General features: G+C 42.7%; 1 protein-coding gene across 1 annotated transcript in view; it reads left to right on the top strand.

The window, feature by feature from the left end:
* The window catches only part of LOC124795903 (hemicentin-1-like), a 441,143-nt gene that overhangs the window by 272,042 nt on the left and 142,512 nt on the right, over positions 1-26,589 (top strand). Inside the window, exons 5-6 of the mRNA XM_047259982.1 lie at positions 4,472-4,783; positions 18,881-19,177. Coding sequence (XP_047115938.1) covers positions 4,472-4,783; positions 18,881-19,177 — 609 coding nt within the window. The remainder of the gene's footprint in view (positions 1-4,471; positions 4,784-18,880; positions 19,178-26,589) is intronic.

Below are 26,589 nucleotides of genomic sequence, written 5' to 3'. Positions count from 1 at the left end.
ATTAGGATGAACCACAATAACGTCAGGTGTGGCGACATGTAGACACTCTATCACCAGTAACCTTTATTATTCTAGTTATTTATTTCTAGTGACGAAACAAACTCTATGTAGCGTCACAGGACCCTTATTCTATATTTTATTTGAGCTTCTGTATGTCGATAAAATTGGTTCTGAACTGGGAATGCAACTCAGACCTCCCTTAATGCTCAATTTGATCCCTTCGAGGCAATACAGCTCGACTACCATTTGTTGTTTGTTCAAAACTGCAGATTCTTCAACATCTCCACATATTGCGCGTGAATGGGTTCGAATCATGGCCCAGCACTAATTATCAAGCTCTAGCATGAGAAAACCTATCTGCTGGTGAAGAATAATTTTGAATTTTAATGTATTTTCATTCATTGTCAACCCTAACGATATCTGACGTTTTTGACTCCCAGTGTGACACAGAACTATTTGCTAGATCACTGTAAGTTCAAGGATGCAGGTGGAGAAAAATTCGGTAGCTGACGTCTCTTTGTGTGTAGTCAACAACAATATGTGTGGGGTTCGATTCCCAGTCAGCACTGAACTCTTCGTCGTATTATTTCTAGTTCAAACATGCTCACATGTCGCTGCTGGTGTTATAAACCCATATTTAACGTTCGTTTTTTCTAGAATATAACAGCAAAGGTGTCGGGTTGGAGTCCTGGGAAGGAAAAAATTAATGTTTCGTCTCGTCATTTCAGTTAAAACATCTAGCTACTGCCGAGAAAATCCAATATGCTCAGTTGATTGTGCTTCAATAACAATCTGATTAGGTTCTGGGTTCGAATCCCTGTCCAACCTAAAGCTTTACCTCAAGGCATTTCAAGTAAGTTACTTGTGAAGAAGCAATATTCAACATCTCTCCTAGTTCGTTACCAGGGACAATAGATGCTGGGTAGGAATTCCTGTCCGTTAAAAATGTTACGTTATGTAATTTAAAGTTGATAATTGCCAACTGTTACTGTCTAAAATCAAGTACGGTATGTTACTTTGAAGAGGAAACCATGAATACGACGAACTTACTACGTGCATTACAATACCTGACGTAATAATGAGGGTGGTAACATTTCAGGTAATATCAGGGAACACCTGATCTGTGATAAGGTGTTCCCTGATATTTGTAGTATCGTGGTATAACTTTAGATCTTGAGTTATTGCGATACAGAGCAGTGTTTTCTGGTAGTGACTTGTTGGAACCATTTTAAATAGTCAAACGACTGTACCGAGGAGCGATTAGAGGACCTGCTACGCAGATGCTTTATGTGGGTTGCATGCGAATCAGGCGAAATGCAAATCAGGTCGTTCGGATACTTTTGAGCATGACTGTACGTCAGTCACAGATCAGCAACGCTCTGGTCGTCCCAGCAAGGCCGTTAGTGACGAGGATGTGGAATGCCCTGACTCCATGCTTCATCCATCGTTCACTTATCCCAAGAAGGTCAAGAGCCAACCATCTGCTGGAAACCTAATGCACGAACTCTTCTTTGATTACCGAGGCCCACTAGTTATTAATATCATGCTCCCTGGTCTCTCAGTCACTATAAAACAGTACTCCGCAACGCTGAAGAAATTACGGCATGCAATTAAGACGAAATGTTCGGGAAAACTGCAACAAGGGGTGCTGCTCCTTCATGATACTGCACGTCTCCATATCGCAAATACGATAACGGAGAAATTGCACCAACTCAATTGGGAGTCACTCAAGCACACGCGCCATAGTCTCTGTCTCTCCCAATGAGATTATCACGCTTCGGTCTCTTAAAAACTACCTTGAGGAGTCGATGATTCCTAATGGACGAAGATGTACAGGAGGCAGTTACGAATTTCTCCACGCAGCAAGATTTGGTATTTTACCAAACAGGTATCTTCAAACTAGTGCATCGGTGGGATAATTGCCTCAGTGCTCACGATGATTTTGCCTGGTTGGCATAACGATACTGGACTGTACGGCCTTCGGAAGGAAACTTTTTAATCACCCCTTATATTGCAAAACGAAAAGATTAATAATACGAGTACCTACATAAAAAACCTTGAGCATGAGGTCGCAAGTTCAGTCTTCAGTAAGGCTCATTTGAAAGTATTGTGTTAACAATTATGACAGGAAAAGTGTTAGCTACTAATGACACACCATGTGCATCAGGAGAGCGAGGAAAAGGTGTGTCCAGAAAGTGCAGAGATCAACCTTCCATGACATGTACTACACTTCAAAAAATTGGACATCAACGTTATTTAAGAATTGTTTAAAACATGTAACGAAAGTGCGCCATGCACATCGAATGAAAAATGGCACGCCACAGTGATCGTAAAGGTTCGCACCATCAAGACCAAAGGCGCACTCCTTGGGAGTTACAAACCGCGCTAGACGTTGAACTGCTTATCGACTCTTAAAGAATGCATACAGAATCATACTGGCATAACGCGCTGATGGGAAGTGACGGAATGTGAGGGCATGCAACCAAATGCGAGACCTCCAGATAGTGAGATTATATGTTTCATAAGCAGCGGAAAACAAACAAAAAATGGTTCAAATGGCTCTAAGCACTATGGGACTTAACATCTGAGGTCATCAATCCCCCAGACTCAGAACTACTTGATTTTAAATAACCTATGGACATCACACACATCCGTGCCCGAGGCAGGATTCGAACCTGCGACCGTAACAGCAGCGCGGGTCCGGAATGAGGCGCCTAGAACTGCTCGGCCACAGCGGCCGGCGAAGAACCAACTCCCAGAGGCTGAATTTGTCCAGTGGTTCCAAGCATTATGAATGCAATGTCACACTCTATTCACGAGAGTTAGTTTGCTCTGAAACAGTATGAATTTTATGCGAAGAAAAGGGATGAAACTTAAACTAGTTTTTTTGACAACCTATTGGCCAAAAGCAAGGCTCATAGCATAGCTGTAGTTTCCTTACGCTGAATTTCACACTCTTGCTCACGAGGAAAATTCGCAAGGGGCGGAGCACCTAAAAATCTCACAGCACAATAAATAACTTTCCCGCTCAATTTACCATACAGATTAACAGTCCCATTATTGTATCCAAATGCTTTAAGACATCGATGTTAGTTGATCTTGATAAAACTCTCTTGGTATCTCTAATTTGCAGGTTTCCTTTCACTCATCACATCCCGAATGGTCGGACTGAAAAAAAGTTCCCTACCGAACGACGGGATGTTTGTTTACCTCATATACAAATTTTTGGGCCGATTCCGCAGTTTGCTGTGCATCGTCAAGTTGACGCTTTGTTTGGTATTTCGTTATCTTAGATCTATCAGCTCTGTAGACTACTTGAAATTACGCGAGCGTCCACTGTTCCCTCGAAATCATTGTAATCCACGTTCCACGAAATTTGATGTGTAAAACGTAGCAGGTCACTATTATGAACATGCTGTAAACTGTACCGAGTATCCTTGAAACGCTCAAACACCAATCCTTTTGCATGTGCGCTTTGACCTACCTCGTATATCCGTAGTTTCACGTATACACTACACGATCATATTGCTGCGGTCGTATTCGAAATATGTTCATAACAGCATTTTCCGTATGCTGCGGATGTTCTTCCACGCACGTAGTTATGCTTGCCCGCTTCTTGGACCACCGTTCTCACTTACTACGTTTCAGTGTAGACGGGTCCGCACCGATAGCTAAATGGTCAGCGTTACGGACTCCCGTCCTAAGGGTCACGGGTTCGATTCCCGGCTAGGTTGGGGATTTTCTCCGCTCAGGGACCTGGTATTGTCTTCATCATCATTTCATCCCCATCCGACGAGCAGGTCGCCCAATGTGGCGTCGAATGTAATAAGACCTGCACCAAGGCGACCGGACCTGCCCCGTAAGGGGCCTTCCGGCCAATGACGCCAAACGCTCATTTCCATTTCACTGGAGACGGAATTTATGACTCTCTGTCGTACAAGGATGAAGGACCACATGGCTGGACATCTGTTTCTGTGTTACTTTCACTTGTTAAGCACGTATCGTCAACATTGCGCTCCTCATGTTCACTTCCCTCACAGTAGAAAGTCCCTAATATTTCATCTGCCGCTTGTTTCTCACTCTGCGAAATTCCTTGAATTTCTTTCTGACGAAATGTCGACTGCGGCAACTGTTGTTTCAGATACATTGCAATGCTCGCTTTGTTTATCGTTGTAATTGCTCTGCTTTGTTTCAACACCACTAGCACTGTACCACTGTTGTGAGTTACTGGTCGACTAAGCAATTCAACTACGTTCTGTAGCCTTGCGCTGAGCTCCTCATTGGATAACTCGCGTCCTCCTGTTGCCATTCGCAGCCAGTATTGTGGTAGCATGGTAGACAACATGTTGGGCACCGAATGCCATAAACATCATTGGCCTTCTGCGACCTGGCACTCGAGGGTTATTTGCTAGCTGCGGGATGAAAGAATTTGCTAACAGCAACAGGTCAGCACGTTCTCCTATGTTCGCAGATAAGCCGGTGTGTCACGAGGGCGAGCAGCGGCCGGTGACGATAGCGGTGGGTCTGGGCGAGCGCGCCACCGTCAATTGCAGCGTGGACGCGCTGCCGGCGGCCGACTCGTTCCGCTGGTCGCTAGGCAACAGCTCGTACCTGCCCGGGCTCGACCCCGCGATCGCAGCGCCGCCGCCACCCGACTCCGGCGCCGGACAGTCGCTGCAACTCATCCCCCTGTCGCAGAGCGACTACGGCACCCTGCTCTGCTGGGCCTCGAACGCTGTCGGCATCCAGGCCGCCCCTTGTGTCTTCCATATTGTGCCAGCAGGTATGATGACTACAAGGCTTACGCTTGTTGCAACATTTGTATATATCAATCTTGGTCCCAAGGATTTATTAGAAAGTAATAATTATACATCAAAACGGTAACCGGTTTTGATTTCATCAAAAATCACCTTAACGCCATATCTGTGAAACGTTAAAAACTACTATTCTTTAGAGGACAACAGGGGTCAAAATCACGCACTTCGTCTACATGACAAATATGGATAGACAAGCTTAATAAAATAAAAAGATTTTGTACCATGAGATGGCGAACAGAGGCGGCTGCTATAGCATTGGTTAGTGTCGCAGGACTTCACTGGTTACTGCTAAATAGCATCAAAAAGCTACGCGCTATAATGAGGAAGCTCCACCCCCTTGCCTGCTGCATGACACCATTGAAAGCCAATACGGCTTAACATTCGATGGTAACAAATATAAAACATGAAACGTCTATCTAGATATAAATAAAACACAGTATTAATGGTTATATAAAGTAAGTAGGACGCAGTAGTAATTACTTCACATTTGGCAAAAGTAATTACGAACATATGTAAACAACTAAGAGAAATGGAAGTAAGAACACAAAATAGCTGTCTGCGGGCGTTGCCAAGCAGTTCAAATTCAAATATGGAAGGGAAGATAGGCGTGGTGACGCCAATCGTTGCTGTGGGGGCGGTAACTTGGAACTTATCAATGGGCAGCATCGATGGCGAGGAATATGGCGTGCCAGAGGTGTGAAGGCAGAACGACGCTGTGGGTCACCAAAGATGTATAATAACGTATGCTCCAAGTATTGATCTGTACTTTTTCAGTATTTTACGTGGTCTGTTTTTGTAGTATGTTAAAAATCGTAGCTTGATCTGTTACGGTCTGGAATTTTATTTGTTCATCAGTTAAATTTTCTTTTCATATACAGAAGATGAGAGACGAACATCGTTTCTCGTATTAGCCAAGTATCCACATACAGCAAGATATTCTCGACCTCATATCGTTGCTGACACTGTTAGGCACGTATAAATAATTTTATAAACCAAAATTAACGTACGAATAACATCTGCGGTTCAGCGGAGGAGCAGTTGATAACAAATACAACATTTACATCTCCGAACAATGTCAAATATGCCTGTCAACTGCCGTAAGTGCGGCACATACCTTAAACTGGCACTAATTTTATTTGTACTAGTACCTTCGCCAGAACATTGAAACTCCCGTATCTCTGATCCTATACCGACAAATCAGATCTCCCCATGTGTTTTACATTCACTTACGACTCGCACCGTAAATGATATGGGTACAGATAACACTAATAAACGAAGTACAACAGCCTTTCGCCAAATGCATTATCTGTCTTCACCCAACAGATTCTCTCTCGTACAAACAGTTCTTTTACCTATGTGCTGTTGCCCTCTGTTACATTAATCTCTTCTGTCACATAATTTTTTAAACAAAGGAATAGGATGCATTCATATGAACTCGCAAAATAACGAACACAAAATTAATGGTCCATACGGTTTAATGAACGTTAATATCAATTTTTAAAAATATTAGGTTTCTTTCTCCTTTACGTTGTATGATAGAAACTGGAGGTTTTCTGTATTATTACTGACGATCAGGTATAAACAAGCGATAGTCTTTTCGTGGTGTTGCTTTTGTCTCAGGTAATGTGGAAGACAGAGGAGGAAAGCAGCTTGTAAAATACTGAAAGGACAACGTTATTTACATCGAAACTTCGTGTGCAAGTAAATGACAATCCAGTAATTCTTAGATAATTATGCTCTTCAGAGTAGCTGGTAGATGTCACGTTTTCTTCATTTCATCCCCAGAATACGGAGCTATATTTGTAGTTACTAAAAGTTAGTTAGAATCTATTTAGGTACTTTAAGTTATTTGGCAAAAAATAATGCGGTTTCAATATTTAGAGGCTGGATATCTACAAAAAATATTCTTACATGTAAATTTAATTATAAAAGGAGAAAACTCCATTAGCTATTTTTCAGCACTACGTTAATGTCCATGAAGTTCTGTAAATATCAACAGTTTACTGGATTATGGTAGAATTAGCTACTGTGTTACTATCGAACGCCTTGTGAACAGTTTTAGAACACCTTTTCGCCGGCCGGGGTGGCCGAGCGGTTCTAGGCGCTACAGTCTGGAACCGCGCGACCGCTACGGTCGCAGGTTCGAATCCTGCCTCGGGCAGGTTTAAGTGGATCTAAGTTCTAGGGGACTGATGACCTTAGAAGTTAAGTCCCATAGTGCTCAGAGCCATTTGAACCCTTTTTTTAACACCTTTTCCTAGGTGTTTGGTGAAAACTCATCTAACGTAGTAAATTTATCCATCCTAACAAAAAGACTTCTTTTCGTCCCAGTTCAAGTTCAGTAACGTTATGACGAGTACGCAGAAACAGGACAAAGGTGAATAGAGTTAACGTATCCGTGGACAAATTAATCGTAAAAATCCAGCAGATGACTTCCACATGAATGAATGTGGTGATCTCCAGATACGTACAGACTTAGATATATTTAGTGTATTATTACACCCTCTGCTGGAAGATCTACGACACTTCGTCTTAGCATATATTCTGAATTGCTTGTGTATTTCCTGAAGCAGATGACACCACGAGTCCCTGTACAGTTCCCAAAACACCAAAAGATTGTTATTAAATGAGCTATCTTTCTGCCTGTGATGTTAAGAAGGACGATTCAATGTCCGTTAGTACATGCATGCATTGCGGCGACTACAACCATTGTGAAATACGACCTGTACTTGTACACGCTCTCTGTAATGTGGGAACGACGACATGCCGTTTGTCCTGCGTGGATAATGAACCCGGTTAAGGCGATTGCTTATGTAAAGCGGAAAATTCGTGTTCGATCCCGGTATGGCACAAATTTTCTTTGCCTTTATTTCCTTATACAACTCATAGTTGTCCGTATTCGCAGCTGTGACTACATTTCATGTAAATCATAACGGTAGTAATCGCTGCAGTACCTGTTCCTAGGGACATGTTTACACGTTCAGAGGAACTTTGTATCGTTGCCTTTAACAACACAGGCACTACAATATCATATATATCCACCGATATCAGGCACCGACTTCCCTTTCATGTACAGGAATATTTATATAACGTGTACGAGTTCATGTTGTTACGCAGGAACAATGACATAATAAAGTCTGGGTGTGGCCGTGAGTTGTCGCACGTGACAGCCAAGGTGGCTTAGGCGATCGCTCGCTTAAAGCGAGAAATCCCGATTTGAGTACCGGCCCGACAAAAATTTTCATTATCGTAATTCCATTACAAAGTTAATGGTTGTTTGTATTTGCAAATGCGATTACGTTTCATGTATGCTAGTAAGTGGTTTGTGGGCTGTAAGCTATCATTTGAATATGATCTGTTGCTTCGAAATGCAACAAATATCAAAACAGGGACTCCATCTGGAATTAAATCATCAATGCCCACTACGTTTTGTGGCACTATAATACCCATGTCCAATGAGAAAAGTATGAGGCGTGAAAGGATGCAGTTATTCAGCAACAATGTGTAATTTGCATGATACCTGTAAGGCAGAAGAAAATCCTCTGTCAGTCTAATAGTTCCATTACGGATCTGTCCTCATCTAACACTGCTTCTGTCGAATAGACGTTGTAGTGGAAGACGGCGCATCCAACACGAACATTAACGACACATAACAGGAAACGTAAGTTTATATGATTTGAGAATTTGTTTCCCTTTCCCTATGGCACACTCACTGTGGCGTCCTGTCCACTTGTAGCTGATGATCATCCACAGTACATTTTTGGATGCAAAACTTTTGTGCAGTTGCCGTAATGTAACTATGTCATTAGTTGAACGGTATATACAGTTTGTCTGTAGAGTGGAGAGCGAGAAGCGCTTGATGTGCCCTTTCCCGAAGAACGCTACAACCTCAATAGAAAATGAATAGTAGTCAATTTCCAGCATAGCAGTGCAGTGCCATGTCCGGTAGTTTATGTAGATTCTGTTCGTATGTGTAACAGATACTAATTTACTTACTCTGTTTAGTATTAACCCGTTTGGTGAAAAACTCCGGAAGGATAAGTATAATTTTTTGAAACAGCCTAAATGTGCTTATTCTGACGTAGCTGGAAAAACATGTTGAGGACTCTCTCAGTTGTTGTCCACAGAGTAAGCAGCGTGCCTCACGTTATCGGGAGTGTAAGCTCTTAACGACCGTAGTCTTCGATGAGATGTGCCGTTTACTAACATACTGGAGCTCAAAACTTCAGGACGAAAGTAACTTTCTCATACTGCGTCGCTTTCAAGTAAGATAGGTCACTGTAACTTCGATTATACATGCAAAGAATTGATACAGTATAGCATAAAAGTAAATGAAAGAAATACGCAAAGAGGCGAGAAGGAATGACACGTTATTCAAAGACAACAATAACACTGAAGTCACCGCGATGTATGGCGGTTTCGGCGACGTTACAAAACGCGGAACGGCAGTGCAAGCTCTGCAACTTGCTACTATGGTGACCACAAGGTTGGTTAAGGAGTTCCATTTCTGCACCACCGCTGTTGCCAATTGCTGGATAGAGGTTTGTGCATTAGGATGTGCTGCAGTAGGAGTCTCCAAAGTATCCCACACGTGCTAAATGTTATTTAAGTTGTTTGAAAGGGAAGGCCGGTCCGTTTTCCGAATATCATATCGTTTCTATAGCTGCTCCACTGGACCGTACTACACGATAGTGCGACCATCATAAAAATGAAGTTACTGCTGAATGCACATGGGGATTACAGTTTCAGGATAATGTTGGGCAGCGATTGTGGCGTGTTCAAGGATTCAGAAGTTAGTACACCCATGCAAAGTTATGCCTTCCCACCATAACAACACATGGGCCACCAGACGATCGAATATGGCATTGTTGCTGGGTGCGTTACGTGTTACCAACTCTCGTCTTATGAGATTACGCCCAGAATAACTACGCACACTCAATCTGCCCTCATATGAGGAGTGTACGCGACCCCACTTCTCGTCGGTCCAGTTCCCATGCTCTTGGAACCGTCTCTTAACACTATATACTGATATGGATATGGTGTCTGTTCCTTCGGACATGTTCGCACGCGAGATAGTCCCTGCAGTCGCACTATCCTCTATGCCCTCGGTGGCTCAGATGGATAGAGCTTTTGCCATGTATGCCGGAGATCCTGGTTTAGAGTCCCGGTCGGGGCACACATTTTCACCTGTCCATGTTGATATACACTACTGGCCATTATAATTGCTACACCACGAAGATGACGTGCTACAGTCGCGAAATTTATCCGACAGGAAGAAGAAGATGTGATATGCAAATGATTAGCTTTTCAGAGCATTCACCCAAGGTTAGTGCAGGTGGCGACACCTACAACGTGCTGACATGAGGAAAGTTTCCAACCGATTTCTCATACACAAACAGCAGTTGACCGCCGTTGCCTGGTGAAACGTTGTTGTGATGCCTCGTGTAAGGAGGGGAAATGCGTACCATCACGTTTCCGACTTTGATAAAGGTCGGATTGTAGCCTATCGCGATTGCGCTTTATCGTATCGCGACAATGCTCCTCACGTTGGTCGAGATCTAATGACTGTTAGCAGAACATGGAATAGTTGGGTTCTGGAGGGTAATTCGGAACGCCGTGCTGGGTCCCAGCGGCCTCGTATCACTAGCAGTCGAGATGACAGGCATCTTATTCGCATGGCTATAACGGATCGTGCAGCCACGTCTCGATCCCTGAGTCAACAGATGGGGACGTTTGCAAGACAACAACCATTTGCACGAACAGTTCGACGACGTTTGCAGTAGCATGGACTATCAGCTCGGAGACCATGGTTGCGGTTATCCTTGACGCTGCATCACAGACAGGAGCGCCAGCGATGGTGTACTCAACGACAAACCTGGGTGCACGAATGGCAAAACGTCATTTTTTCGGACGAATCCACGTCGCATCCGTGTTTGGCGACATCACGGTGAACGCACATTGGAAGCGTGTATTCGTCATCGCCATACCGGCGTATGACCCGGCGTGATGGTATAGGGTGCCATTGGTTACACGTCTCGGTCACCTCTTGTTCGCATTGACGGCACTTTGAACAGTGGACGTTACATTTCAGATGTGTTACGACCCGTCGCTCTACCCTTCTTTCGATCCCTGCGAAACCCTACATTTCAGCAGGATAATGCACAACAGCATGTTGAAGGTCGTGTACAGGCCTTTCTGGATACAGAAAATGTTCGACTGCTGCCCTACCCAGTACATTCTCCAGATCTGGCACCAATTGAAAACGTCTGGTCAATGGTGGCCGAGCAACTGGCTCCTCACAATACGTCAGTCACTACTCTTGATGAACTGTGGTATCGTGTTGAAGCTGCTTGGGCAGCTGTACCTGCACACACCATTCAAGCTCTGTTTTACTCATGCCCAGGCGTATCAAGCCCGTTATTACGGCTAGAGGTGGTTGTTCTGGGTACTGATTTCTCAGGATCTATGCACCCAAATTGCGTGAAAATGTTATCACATGTCAGTTCTAGTATAATATTTTTGTCCAATTAATACCCGTTTATCATCTGCATTCTTCTTGGTGTAGCAGTTTTAATGGCCAGTAGTGTATATCAACGCCCGTCAGAAGCTGAAGGTATTAATCTAATTCTAATCTGTAAACACGGTACACTCACTAGTCAATATTAATCAGATTCTGTAGTCCTTCCACATTTATTTGGTACGTTGGGCTCGGACATCAGTTTTAAGGTTGTTAATGTGCGACCATATCGAACAGTGCAGGTGGAGCAGCTCTTGGGAAGAGAAGACAGTCAGGAAGTGTACTGGCCTGTCCATTGATCCAATTTAAATCTCATCTAGCACCTGTAGAATCGGTTTGACATACCTGCTGCAGCACGTCCACATGCGCCAACAGCTATACAGCAGTTGTCAACCGCGCTGGTGGAGGAGTGGAATTTCCTTCCATAGGAACTCCTTACCAATTTCCGGATTAGCACGGGAGGACGTTGCAGAGCATACACTACCGTATGTCGCGAACACGCCCCGTACGAAAAATAATGTCTTGCCTTTTGTAATGTCTTGGGAAGAATCATAAATCGCCGTCATTTCAGTATAATTACTGTCTTTAATCAAGTATCTTCTGTAGTAGGCTGTAGCTGCTCTTGCTATGTACGGTCCAAGTTTCATTGAGCTACGCTTCTTCACAACGACACAGCATGCAAGAGTTACTTTCGTCATTAATTTTTGCACACCAATGTGGTTTAATCACAAATCTTTCACTGCCTGTGGAAAGAACAGTATTCACTAAGGTTTTATGCGTTTACAGTCCGCATTGTAAGCAAAATCATTTACTTCTACATCTAGATCTACATCTACATAGACACTCCGCAAGCCACCATACGGTGCAGGGCGGAGGGTACCCTGTACCACTACTTGTCAATACATGTCCCGCTCCACTCTCAAAGAGAGCGAGGGGAAAACTACTGTCTTTATGCCTCCGTATGAGCTCTCATCTCTCGTATCTTATCTTCGTAGACCCTCCGGGCAGTGTATGTTGGCGGCAGTAGAATCGTTTGGCAGTCACCTAGAAATGCCACTTCTCTAAATTTTCTCATCGGTGTTTCTCGAAAAGAACGTCGCCTTCCCTCCAGGGATTCTCATTTGAGATACCGAAGCAATTTCATAACGCTTAAGTGTTGTTCGAACCTACCGCTAGCAAATCTAGCCCACCTCTGAATCGCTTCGATGCTTTCCATCAATCCAATGTGCTACGTATCCCAAACACCCGACCAGTACTCAAGAATAGGGCACACCAGCGTCCTGTATGCGTTCTGCTTACAGACGAACCACTCATTCCTAAATTTCTCCCAATGAACAGAAGTAGACCATTTGCCATACTTACCACAGTTCTCAAAAGCTTGTTCCACCTCATATCTCTTTGCAAAGCTATTCCCAGATATTCAAACGATTTGAATGTGTCAAACAGGACACTAGGAATATTGTATCCGAACATTACAGGTTTGATCTTCCTACCAATCCGCATTACCTCACATTTTTCCACATTTAGGGCTACCTGCAATTCGTCACACCAACTAGATAAATTATCTAGGTCGTGTTGTATCTTCCAACAGTTACTCAAATTCGACACCTTACGGTAAACCACGGCGTCATCAGCAATCAAGAGTAGAATACTGCTTACCCTGTCCGCCAAATCATTTATGTATATAGATAACAACAGCCGTCCTGTCCAACTTCCCTGGGTCATTCCTTACGATGCCCTTGTCTCTGATGAACGCTCGCCTTTGTAGGACAACATACTGGGTTCTGTTATTTAAGAAGTCTTTGAGCCACTCGCAGATCTGTGATCTAATTTCTTGTGCTCGAACTTTCGTTAAGAGCCTGCATGGGGCACCGTGTCAAATGTTTTCCGGAAATCTAGAAACATTTAATCTTCCTGTTGCCCTTCATCTATAGTTTGCAGTATAGCGTGTGACAAAAATGCAAGCTGAGTTTCGCACGAGCTATGCTTTCTAATACCATGATGATTCGTGGACATCAGATTCTCAATGTCAAGGAAGTTTATTGTATTCGAACTGAGAATATGTTCAAAGATTCTGCAGCAGATAGAAGTTATGGATATTGGTCTGTAATTTTCGGGTCCGTCTTTTTATCTTTCTTCAATACCGGAGTCATCTGTACTTTTTCGAGTCGCCTGGGACTTTGTGCTGCGCGAAAGATTCACGATAAATGCAACTAGGTAAGGGACCAATGCTGTAGAGTACTCTTTTAAAATCGAACTGGGATTCCATCCGGACCTGGTGATTTACTTGCTGTCAGATCTTTCAGGTCTTTCTCTACGCCAGGTATGCATATTACTATGTTGTTCATACGGCAGTCCGCCTGTTGCTAAAATCACTGTATTTCAATTATTACTCAGGTCTACATAGGTGAAGTTTATAGCGCATTGTTCGTACGCATAAGCAATACCTGTTACGCATCGCTTCACGAGTCATCTTACGTAACCTAAACGCGCTCAGCCTATGGACAGAGAGCTAATCATAAAGCCAGCGCTGATCTCTGCATGAAAAGTGAGCCAAAGAGGGTGACACGACTTGGAACAGCAGGGGTCGTCGGTGGCCGTGGGGAGCAGTAGTATGCATTAACCAGCCACCTGTAATGGAACTGTCAGCCAGAGCCGGGGGCTCGTGCCAGGCAGTTTAATCTAGCTCGAGGGACGGAACTTCAGCGATATCGGCAAATATTATTAGGTGCGAATGCTGCGCAGCACAGGGAAGCCCCGCGATGACGTCAGAGAATGACAGTTCAATAGCTGCATTCCTCCGGTAAAAAATATTCTACGAGGAATGTATGTGACATGTACTCTCCTCAGTTACTAGCTTTATGACTGGCTCTTTTTTCGCTCGAAGATGTATTAAATTTTCTGACCTCTTTTACAAGCCATTTATTCCAATATGCAATTACTCTCAATATGATGCTCCTATTGCATATTTCTTAGCGTATGGCCATCGTGGTACGTTTGAGGACTACTTTCGTACAACGAATACAGATTGAAATTAAAAGGAAAACTTTAATCATAGTTATTAAGGACGTGGCTTTTCTACATGTTAACAATGGCAGTCCAGACATCCGTCTTAATGCATGTCTGAAGGAGCTTCACGCCGTATTTTTGAACAATACAGCCATTACAATATCATATACATTGTGGTCCACTGTAGTGAACGGGCCAAATATCTCACGAAATAAGCGTCAAACGGAAAAACTACAAAGAACGAAACTTGTCTTGCTTGAAGGGGGAAACCAGATCGCGCTATGGTTGGCCCGCTAGATGGCGCTGCCAAAGGTCAAACTGATATCAGCTGCGTTTTTTTAAATTGGAGCCCGGAACCCACATTTCTGTTATATATTCGTGTAGTACGTAAAGAAATATGAATGTTTTAATTGGACCACTTTTTTTACTTTGTGATAGATGGCGCTGTAATAGTCACAAACATATGGCTCACAATTTTAGACGAACAGTTGGTAACAGGTAGGTTTTTTAAATTAAAATACAGAACGTAGGTACGTTTGAACATTTTATTTTGGTTGTTCCAATGTGATATGTGTACCTTTGTGAACTTATCATTTCTGAGAACGCATGCTGTTACAACATGATTACCTGTAAATACCACATTAATGCTATAAATGAAATAAATGCATTCGGCAATACGTGTAAAGACATTCCTTTCAATAGCGAGTAGTTCGTCTTTGTAATGTTCGCACATGCATTGACAATGCGTTGAAGCATGTTGTCAGGCGTTGTCGGTGGATCACAATAGCAAATATCCTTCAACTTTCCCCCATTTTATCGATCGTAATGTAAATGGTGCAATGTATGCTGATTTCCTAGCTAATGTTCTATCAATGTTACTACAAGATGTTTCACTCCATGACAGAATGGCGATGTACTTCCAACATGATGGATGTCCGGGACATAGCTCGCGTGCGGTTGAAGCGTTATGTTCAAATGTGTGTGAAATCTTATGGGACTTAACTGCTAAGGTCATCAGTCCCTATGCTTACACACTACTTAACCTAAATTATCCTAAGGACAAACACACACACACACATGCCCGAGGGAGGACTCGAATCTCCGCCGGCAGTCCATGACTGCAGCGACTCAGACCGCACGGCTAATCCCGCGCTGCCGCGCTGCGAAGCGGTATTGAATAGCATATTTCATGACAGATGGATAGGTCGTCGAAGCACGCTCACCGGATCTGACGTCCACGGATTATTTTCTGTGGGGAAAGGTTCCACGAGGTTGATTACTTGCGATATACAGAAAGTTCACGCCGACCGGGTGTGTCACAACAGGCAGCCGCTGGACCATGTCAGCGACGTTAAGTTGTCGTCCTCTTTTTTTGTGAGTTACATCAAGGATAGCGTTTGTTTTACTCCTCTGCCACAGACCCTCGAAGACCAGCGACACCGCATCGCAGCATCGCAGCAGCTGTAGGTGACCGTCACTCCTGATGTACTGGGACGGATATGATCAGAACGGAACTTCGATTAGATGTGTGATATGTGACGAACAACGGCCACTTAGATCATTTATACAAAAATAGTCAGAATGCGTTCAGAGTCTGTCTGTAACATACTGCATTATTCGTTACGTTGTTCTTGGCTATTTACCGATATCTATATCACGAAACGTTTCACAAACTTTCAACAGGCTTTCGTCACTGTTCCTCACAAGCGTCTTCCAACCAAACTGCGTGCCTGTGGAATATGGCCTCAGTTGTGCGACTGGATTCGTGATTTCCTGTCCCAAAGTCACAGTTAGTAGTAACAGACGGAAAGTCATCGAGTGAAACAGAAATAATATCCGGCGTTCCCAAAGGCAGTATTATGAGACCTATATTGTTCCTCATCTATATTAGTGACATAGGAGACAATCTCAGTAGCCGTCTTAGATTGTTTGACGATGATGCTGTCATTTACCGTCTTTCAAAGTCAACAGATGACCCAAACGAAATGCAAAATAATTTAGATAAGATATCTGTATGGTACGAAAAGTGGCAATTGACCCTGAATAAAGATAACTGTGATATTATTCACATGAGTACTAAAAGAAATCCGCTAAAATTCGATTACGCGATAAGTCACACAAATTTAAAGACTGTAAATTCAACTAAATACTAAGGAATTACAATTAGAAATAACCTAAATTGCAAGGATCACATAGATAATGTTGCGGGAAGAGCAAACCAAAGACTGCGATTCATTGGCAGAACGCTTAGAAGGTGCAACAGGTCTATTAAAGAGACTGCTTACACCACGCTTGTCCGACCTATTCTGGAGTATTGCTGTGCGGTGTGGGATCTGCATCAGACGGGACAGACGGATGACATCGAAAAAGTGTAGAGAAGGGCAACTCGTTTTGTATTATCTCGAAGTAGGGTAGATAGTGCCACAGGCATGATACGTGAATTGGAGCGGCAGTCATTAAAACAAAGGCGTTTCTCGTTCCGACGGGATCTTCTCATGAAATTTCAATCACCAGTTTTCTCCTCCGATTGTGAAAACAATCTCTTGGCACCCACATAAATAGGGAGAAATGATCATAACGATAAAATGTGAGAAATCAGGGCTCGCACAGAAAAATTGAAGTTCTCGTTTTTCCCGCGCGCCGGTCGGTAGTGGAACGGTAGAGAGACAACTTGAAGGTGGTACATTGAACCGTCTGCCAGGCACTTTATTTTGGATAGCACAGTAGTGACGTAGACATAGACGTAGACGAATAATGCTGTGTAAAGTGCGTATTCCTTTGTTGGAAATCTGTATTCATAGTCCCCACAATGTGTCTCGATGTGCAGTCTGTTGAATTACGTTCTTAGTGCCACTACGCTTTTCCAGCTTCCTTAATTGAGGAACTGCATAGTTCGACTGGCAGGTATCAGCATTTCGTAGAGGAAACAGAGTATATATTACAGCTTGACGACAGATGTCACATATCACATCATGAAGTTTTAAATATATTACATACATGAAAGTATCGGTATAAAATACATTATGTTTTAAAAAAGATTTCATTTTGATCCCTAGAAACAACAGACCCTCATATGTCCTTTTATTAATTAATTACTTTATTTTAAAAAATCTGCACTTACGTGCTCTTTGCAGCCGAGTGCTTAATGCAGATTTCTTGATATATTCGCTCTTACTCCACTAGAAAGGAATAAAAAAGAGAGGGCCTTTGTTTCTGATATTACCTCTTGTGATGCCTATGCACATTTTGTTAACAGATTCTTCAAGGGCAAGGACTTTTTCATTTTACGTCTCCTGCTCTAGATAATCTTCATTAAAATAAGCAACCACCGCTGGTGTCGAAGTACCCTCTTTCGTTAATCAGCAATATGTATTCAGAAAGGTCTTTGTGTTGCATGCAGCTTCTGCGAACCCCATTTCTATATTCTTCTCATGTTTAATCGTTTCGTATGAGACTACATGCTGTCCAAATTCGCCTGCTTGTTTACGTTATAGTATCGTTTATTTAAAATACTCTGATACTCAGTAATGTGTTGAATGTAAAAACAAATTCTAGACATGTTCGTAGTGTTAGAATATTGTCGTCAACATTTTAAGGAATCTTACTATTAACACCTCGCATCGTACAATGCATTATGCATTCTTTCTGTTTTATCCTCTCATGCCAACGCATGCCACATTCCAAGCAGTCGTCAAAAGCAACAATTGAGTGCCTGAAAACCTGTGACTATGAGAAATTTCCTTTACGGGAAAATAGATTTAGTAATTTTTAGTTGCCATATGAAATAGACTTTTGACAGCTTATTTAAGAGATATTACGAAATCATTTTTTTATAGTAATGGAAATGAAATGAATATTGAGGATTATGTATGTAAAGTAATCGTTGTTGGAGCTATATTTTGTAGTTTCGGTGGTACTTATTTTCGTTCCTTCATAAGTGATATATTGCTGCAAATGTGTGTTCCTTATTTTTGTTGTTTTATAGTGCATTTTTTTCGTTTGTCGTATGAAAAATCAGGTATTGTATCATATGCTGTAAACTCTCTCTATGTCTTGGACACACACACCACGCATACAGTATTTTCTTAGTTTTTCTTACAAATTAAAGAAAGCATGACTACTTTTCCTCGGGTTTGATTTTAATTGTTCTCTAATAGAACGTATGTGGCAACTAGTTGATGTCTTTCAGTTTCTAGCTTCTTTTAGGAAACATGCATTCCTGTATAATTCTGTAGCACATTAACTAATGAGTGGTCAGTGTACATGAATCAGTTGCAGTGACTGTTTGCAAGTCAGTCCAATGGACTTGTTGTCAAATTGAAATCACCGTCAGTATACTCCCTTCTTCCTCCGAATAGGTCCAGTTAAGAAATCGATTTGTTTCTGAGAATCACAGTAGTAGGCGCATTGAGCCAAAGAGCTATAAGCAAGTAAAAAGGAACAATCACAGCGACAACCTAAGTCTCACATGGCAGTGATTGCGGCAATGGAGTGGTGCTGTGTTATTCCGCATCTAATGCTGAGTCACTTGTGACAGGTAAGCCGGACCCAGCGAGCAACTGCACGCTGGTGAACCAGACGTCGACGTCGCTGCAGCTGGAGTGCCTGGAGGGCTTCGACGGCGGCCGGCCGCAGCGGTTCGAGCTGCTGGTGGAGGAGGTGTCCACCGGCCGGCTGCTGTCCAATGTCACCTCCCGCTGGCCATCCTTCGGCGTGGCGGGCCTGCGGGCCGGCCAGGCGCTGCGCCTCACCGTCACCGCCTTCAACAGCCGCGGCCGCTCCATGTCCGTCGCGCTGGACGCCTACACGCTCAAGGCTGCGGAGCTCCGAACAGGTGCGAACTGGCGACAGTGCCCGGCAGCTCGTGCTGTTTACTCCTTGCAAGTGTCCAAAGAGTTGGTGATTGTTTCAAAATTCACGCACTAGAAAATGGTTCAAATGGGTCTGAGTACTATGGGACTTAACATCTGATGTCATCAGTCCCCTAGAACTTAGAACTGCTTAAACCTAAATAACCTAAGGACATCACACACACCCATGCCCGAGGCAGGATTCGAACCTGCGACAGTAGCAGTCTCGCGGTTCCGGACTGAACGAACCCCTAGAACCGCTCGGCCACCGCGGCTGGCCCACGCACTACAGGTATGAGGGGGGGCCGTTGAAGCAGCTGAGGCATATACATGAATATTTAGACGCGAAGGGAATGGAAATGAATGTTTGATTTTGAACTCATACTGGCTTCGTTGGCTGGTTTTAACTTTGCTGTTGATTAGCTTTGGGTGACTTTGTTCATCTCCGAGAGAAAACAAATACATTTGCCTGCGAGAATACAAAATGAATTTGGCTCTGTTTTATAATCTTTCTAAAAGTTTGCAAACTTATTGAATCCGTAACTTTATTGTTAATCTCTTGAATTATACGAAGTTTCCCTGTGCGTTAATGATCTGCCTAATAATTGTAATTTTCCTCCTATCTATGTAGCTCTCAATTCGTTCGAGCAATCAGTCATTCATAATATGAAACACAGTCATATCTCATTCACTCAAAATGATTCAGAAATTTTACTTGTTAGAATGAAATCAGGCGATGATTCTTCCTCTCTGGAGGCTCGTGCTTTACGGCAGTCTGCTAATCTGTACAAATAAAATGCCTCGTAGTTTTTGGGGGCGTTGTGTAATCAGTCGGGAAACCTCAGATCAAGCGGATATTTGGCTTTGATGAAGTTTAACCTTCCGAAGAAGTAATGGAGCTCTTGGATTATTAAATGCAGGTTCGTATCCAGTCTTTCGGAAGTTCCCTTCTGATTAACAACTACGCCATACATCGATGAATATCATTAATTCTCAATTGTCAAATACACACCTTTTGTATAAAGGAGCTATATATATATATATATATATATATATATATATATATATATATATATATATATATATATTTCCCTTTTAATCGTACAGTTTCGTCTCATTTATCTTCTGTCATAAATCTCAATAATCAGATTACAGTTCTTCAAACCAAGCTCAGGCTAATCGGCACGAAGACACTCTCACAACCACCAGAGAGTGTACTACAAAGAATAATTATGCGCTCATGGCGTAGCTATTGTATAAAACTACTTTGCGCATGGATTCTGCGAGTATGAAGATAGAAAATTAGTATACGTCATTCAAGGGTAGAATTGTATCAGAATAATTCATCGAATATAAAGAGATATTACATAATGCTGTTCATGAAATGGTCCCTATGCGTTCCTGATTTTCGTAGCAAATTGATGTTGAAATGGAAATATCTCACATCGTCATGTAATGGTTCGGAAACACTTGCTTGCTGCTCTCTGTGCGCCAGCTGCATATCTCTAACTACAGTTGCTGAGAGCTTAGTGCAATGCTCCAGACAACAAGTAAACTATTTTATACGTATCACTCAGTGAGACACTCTTCAAATAAAATCGATTTGGATTGAGGATGTGGACAATGCTCATAGGTGTAATACTTCTTTAACAAACTGATTTTACGTTATCTGACATAAATTTACTTGTACGAAATTCGTCTTAAAACACTCATTGATACTGGTAAAAGGCAACATTGATACCAAACTCCTACTCTCACAAATGTTAGACGAATAATCAATAAACGTGTAAAAAACAATACAGTCAAATTTACTCATTCCTTAATGAAAAATCTAAATCTCCGTAATATGGATGTCTCAGTCAACAATGGTTCCAAGCCATGCGCGACTGAAGTACAAGCATATAAAAAATATTACCTTCTTTCGACTTCATATGCTTTTCTAAATCGTTACATGTCATTTCATTTTAAAACATTAATCGATTCTTTCTTCTCTGTTTCGCAATATTCAGACACAAATCATTTTATTTAAAAATAGGTTCACTTAACTTTACCCCTACATTGCCACTATTGCTCTAACAATTGAACTCTTTTGCTCCTCGCTGCCAAGCAGCGATGGCAAAACAGGCACATCTTCCAGTGACACAGCTACTCTAACCCAATACTGCGTGCAAATAATAAGCTATTCAAAATTTTCGCTTAGCGTCTCAGACATTCAAAGTAGGTAAAAATTCCAGTAACGCAAATAACAAACTCCCAATTGACCTGTTTCCAGACGAAAGAGACTGCAAGGAAATAATGACGTGCAGCCGCACAAAGAACTCCGGCAGGAAGTAATTATATCCTTCCTGTCTCTTTCCGCCGACCGTTGTGCCCGTGCGGTTCTAGGCGCTTCAGTCTGGAACCACGTGACCGCTATGGTCGCAGGTTCGAATCCTGCCTCGGGCATGGATGTGTGTGATGTCCTTAGGTTAGTTAGGTTTCATTAGTTCTAAGTTCTAGGCGACTGATGACCTCAGAAGTTAAGTCGCATAGTGCTCAGAGCCATTTGAACCATTTGTCTCTTTCATATCACATTCCTTTTGTATTCCCTTTGTCCCAAATCATTAAATTAAATTCCATGTAGCTGCACAGAGGTTCAAACTGGCGACTACCTCAGAATATTTGTATCTTTTGAACTACAGAAAGTGCCCCTGACAGAAGAGTTTTGTACTGAGGCAGTCTATTAAAACACTGTACAGTGTAAGAGGTTGATGTCTCGGACTACGTTGCAGTATATAGGCAGTAAAATTGACTCTAAAATGAAGCCGGCTAGAGTGGCCGAGCGGTTCTAGGTGCTACAGTCTAGAACCATGCGACCGCTACGGTCGCAGGTTCGAATCCTGCGTCGGGCATGGATGTGTGTGATGTCCTTAGGTTAGTTAGGTTTAAGTAGTTCTAAGGTCTAGGGCACTGATGACCTCATAAGTTAAGTCTTATACTGCTCAGAGCCATTTTAACCACTTTTTAGTTTTTGTTTTGAAAGATGAAGTAAGTAGGTTAATAAATTCTCTGACTCCGCCGCTGGACATAATATGAACAAAATTATTTTCAGTCTAATGCCATGGTATTCGAAACATTTATATAAAATAAAACGAATGGCGAAGGTTAATAGAAAATCAAATGGGATTCTTAAGGACTTCAGTACTGTTTGTACAGGGGTTTGACAGAAATATGCCATAACTGCGAGAAATGCGTGCTTGAACATAAATATAGATTCTAGCCAGCGTGCGGGTTGCTTTGTTGTACATGACCATGAACGGCACCAGCGCAGTGTCCTCAGTACGTTGTAAATGTCAGTAGCAGCAGAACAGTGTTTTATGGTGTTATGAGTGAATTGTGTTCGAGCTAAGTAAATTCAAACGTGAGCAAATTAATGGTGCACGTTTGGTGACTACTTTCGTAACGGAGATAGCCGAAAATTTTGGTGTTTAGCCAGACACCATACTGAAGACTTATATCGCACACAGCGAAAGCGGAAAAACATCATCTACTAAGTCACAACGTGGATGACGGTATGTGCTGAGCGATCGTGCTAGACGCTCATTGAACAGGAATGTGATGAAAAATAAGCGGACGACAGGTGCAAAAATCACTCCAGAACTCAGTGTCACATTTGCGAACCCTATCAGCGCCAAAACAACACGAAGGGAGCTCCATAAGAGAGGAACAGCAGGGCGAGGTCGAATTAGAAGACCACTCATCAATTACGTAAATGCTGTAACAGGAAAACGTGTTGCCAACGCCATGAAATCGCGAATATCGAACAAAGAAAAAAAGTCATGTGCTAAGAAGAGTTTTGTTGTACAATGTTTCAACTTCCGGCCTAGCTTACGTCCCAAGACGGAAAAATCACGGAGTTTCGGTGATGAAGTACGCAGGCAAATCGTGGCATTCTATGGACCCCATCGTTACTGTGCAAAATCCCCATGCTGCCAAGGGTTATGTGACCACTTTGACTGATCAGGTCGATCCGATGGTACAGTGTTTGTTCCCCAGTGGCGTTGCTGCGTTCCAACAAGATATTGTGCCTATTCATACAGCTCGAATGATCTCAGACTGCTTAAGTGAACGTGAAGACAGATAGTTGAATCTCCACAAACCACCGCAGTCACCAAATCTCAGTATCATTGAACCTATGTGGTTCTTCTTTGGAGAGAAATGTGCATGATCACAAACCACCTCCACCATCCTTTATCCGAACTTGACACTATTTTGGAGAAATAATGGCGTAACATTCCCATGAAAACCATACAGTACTTATATTTCTGCATTTCGAGGTGACTGAAAGCTGTATCGAATGCCAGCGTGTTTCCTACACCGTATGACAGTGACTTTCCCTTTTGTTGTTTCCCTATTTCTGTCCACTTCCGTATATAGTCATTCATGGCCAGGTTTGTTTCTAAAGGTGCGAACTCCGTAGAGGTAAAGAATATCTTAATTGAAGACGTATTCCCCGCTCGGGGTAGCCGCGCGTTCTGAGGCTCCTTGCCACGGTTCGCACGGCCCCCCATTCTGAAGTTTCAGTCCTCCTTCGGGCATTGGTGTGTTTGTTCTCCATAAAGCAAGTTAGTTTGAATTAGGTTAAGTAATGTGTAAACCTCAGCAGTTTGGTCCCGTAGGAATTTATCACAAATTTAAAAAAAAAAAAGTCATATTTCTGCATGTAGCTGTACATCCATTGAAATAAACACTGTATCGCGAATAGTCAATTTAAGGCACGGTCACAAGTATCACAGAGATGAATTTCTATTTGTATAGAATGAAAACTGCACATGCATTTCCGGCTGTTATAACCGTGCAACAGTACACCACTCATTAAAGTACGATTCTTATATGCAGGACATTTATATCAAGATCGGGATACGAACCCGTGCCTCCTGTTCACTAGACAGATGCGTTAATCACTATCCTACCCTGGCACACTGGCTTTGCATAACTGCATGGACTACCTTACCACGCCTGCCTTCTCGGTCCAAATAACCATTCACGCCTCAGCCCAGTTAAATATTTCCTCCAAACTGCAACAGCGTTGCAGAGGCTCTCCAACTGTATTGGAATAGGGCCACAGCATAGAACGACACGGGGGATCGTGCCTGAGCCGAGGCGTAGGAGCTTTCATCAAATGAAACTGTACGGTTCCAAGGACTTTTTCCAGTCTCAAACGTCGATATGCAAGTGGAATGCACGTCTTTCCAGGAGTTAAAGGGATTTGTTGAACGTGGGAGAATCGGAGAAATAGGCAATTGCATTAGTTTGAATGGGGTGGGTGAAATATTTATATGGCCGAAGGTGCTGTAGGCACCCTCATAATAGGCAAATCACACCCCCTGAAGCGGGCGGTGTCGCTGTGGCGCTCGTAAGCAGCGCACCCATGCGGAATAACGCTTACCTGCTGCCCCGCCTTGTCACCAGGGCTCGAACTCCGTTTGAATATTTTTGGTAGTCGAACACCGCAATCATAATTCGTCGGACCACATTATTCACGTTCATTAAGCTACTGTACAGTTTTTACTTAGATACTGTCTCACATTCTCACAGTGGGCAACATCCCTCCCATGAACCATGGACCTTGCCGTTGTTGGGGAGGCTTGCATGCCTCAGCGATACAGATAGCCGTACCGTAGGTGCAACCACAACGGAGGGGTATCTGTTCAGAGGCCAGACAAACGTGTGGTTCCTGAAGAGGGGCAGCAGCCTTTTCAGTAGCTACAGGGGCAACAGTCTGGCTGATTGACTGATTTGGCCTTGTAACAATAACCAAACCGGCCTTGCTGTGCTGGTACTGCGAACGGCTGAGAGCTAGGGGAAACTACGGCCGTAATTTTTCCCGAGGGCATGCAGCATTGCTGTATGAGTAAATGATGATGGCGTCCTCTTGGGTAAAATATTCCGGAGGTAAAATAGTCCCCCATTCGGATCTCCGGGCGGGGACTACTCAAGAGGATGTCGTTATCAGGAGAAAGAAAACTGGCATCCTACGGATCGGAGCGTGGAATGTCATATCCCTTAATCGGGCAGGTAGGTTAGAAAATTTAAAAAGGGAAATGGATAGGTTAAAGTTAGATATTGTGGGAATTAGTGAAGTTCGGTGGCAGGAGGAACAAGACTTCTGGTCAGGTGACTACAGGGTTATAAACACAACATCAAATAGGGGTAATGCAGGAGTAGGTTTAATAATGAATAGGAAAATAGGAATGCGGTTAAGCTACTACAAACAGCATAGTGAACGCATTATTGTGGCAAAGATAGATACGAAGCCCATACCTACTACAGTAGTACAAGTTTATATGCCAACTAGCTGTGCAGATGACGAAGAAATTGAAGAAATGTATGATGAAATAAAAGAAATTATTCAGATAGTGAAGGGAGATGAAAATTTAATAGTCATGGGTGACTGGAATTCGAGTGTAGGAAAAGGGAGAGAAGGAGACGTAGTAGGTGGATATGGATTGGGGCTAAGAGATGAAAGAGGAAGGCGCCTGGTAGAATATTGCACAGAGCACAACTTAATCATAGCTAACACTTGGTTTAAGAATCATGAAAGAAGTTTGTATACATGGAAGAATCCTGGAGATACTAAAAGGTATCAGATAGATTATATAATGGTAAGACAGAGATATAGGAACCAGGTTTTAAATTGTAAGACATTTCCAGGGGCAGACTCTGACCACAATCTATTGGTTATGACCTGTAGATTAAAACTGAAGAAACTGCAAAAAGGTGGGAATTTAAGGAGATGGGACCTGGATAAACTGAAAGAAACAGAGGTAGTACAGAGTTTCAGGGAGAGCATAAGGGAACAATTGACAGGAATGGGGGAATGAAATACAGTAGAAGAAGAATGGGTAGCTTTGAGGGATGAAGTAGTGAAGGCAGCAGAGGATCAAGTAGGTAAAAAGACGAGGGCTAGTAGAAATCCTTGGGTAACACAAGAAATATTGAATTTAATTGATGAAAGAAGAAAATATAAAATTGCAATAAATGAAGCAGGCAAAAAGGAATACAAACGTCTCAAAAATGAGATCGACAGGAAGTGCAAAATGGCTAAGCAGGGATGGCTAGAGGACAAATGTAGGGATGTAGAGGCTTATCTCACTAGGGGTAAGATAGATACTGCCTACAGGAAAATTAAAGATACCTTTGGAGATAAGAGAACCACTTGTATGAACATCAAGAGCTCAGATGGAAACCCAGTTCTAAGCAAAGAAGGGAAAGCAGAAAGGTGGAAGGAGTATATAGAGGATCTATACAAGGGTGATGTACTTGAGGACAATATTATGGAAATGGAAGAGGATGTAGATGAAGATGAAATGGGAGATAAGATACTGCGTGAAGAGTTTGACAGAGCACTGAAAGA

The sequence above is a fragment of the Schistocerca piceifrons genome, chromosome 4 (genome assembly GCF_021461385.2).
Source record: "Schistocerca piceifrons isolate TAMUIC-IGC-003096 chromosome 4, iqSchPice1.1, whole genome shotgun sequence".
Classification (NCBI taxonomy): domain Eukaryota; kingdom Metazoa; phylum Arthropoda; class Insecta; order Orthoptera; family Acrididae; genus Schistocerca; species Schistocerca piceifrons.
The sequence above is the reverse complement of the archived record's forward strand: the minus strand, read 5'-3'. Positions and strand labels throughout refer to the sequence as shown.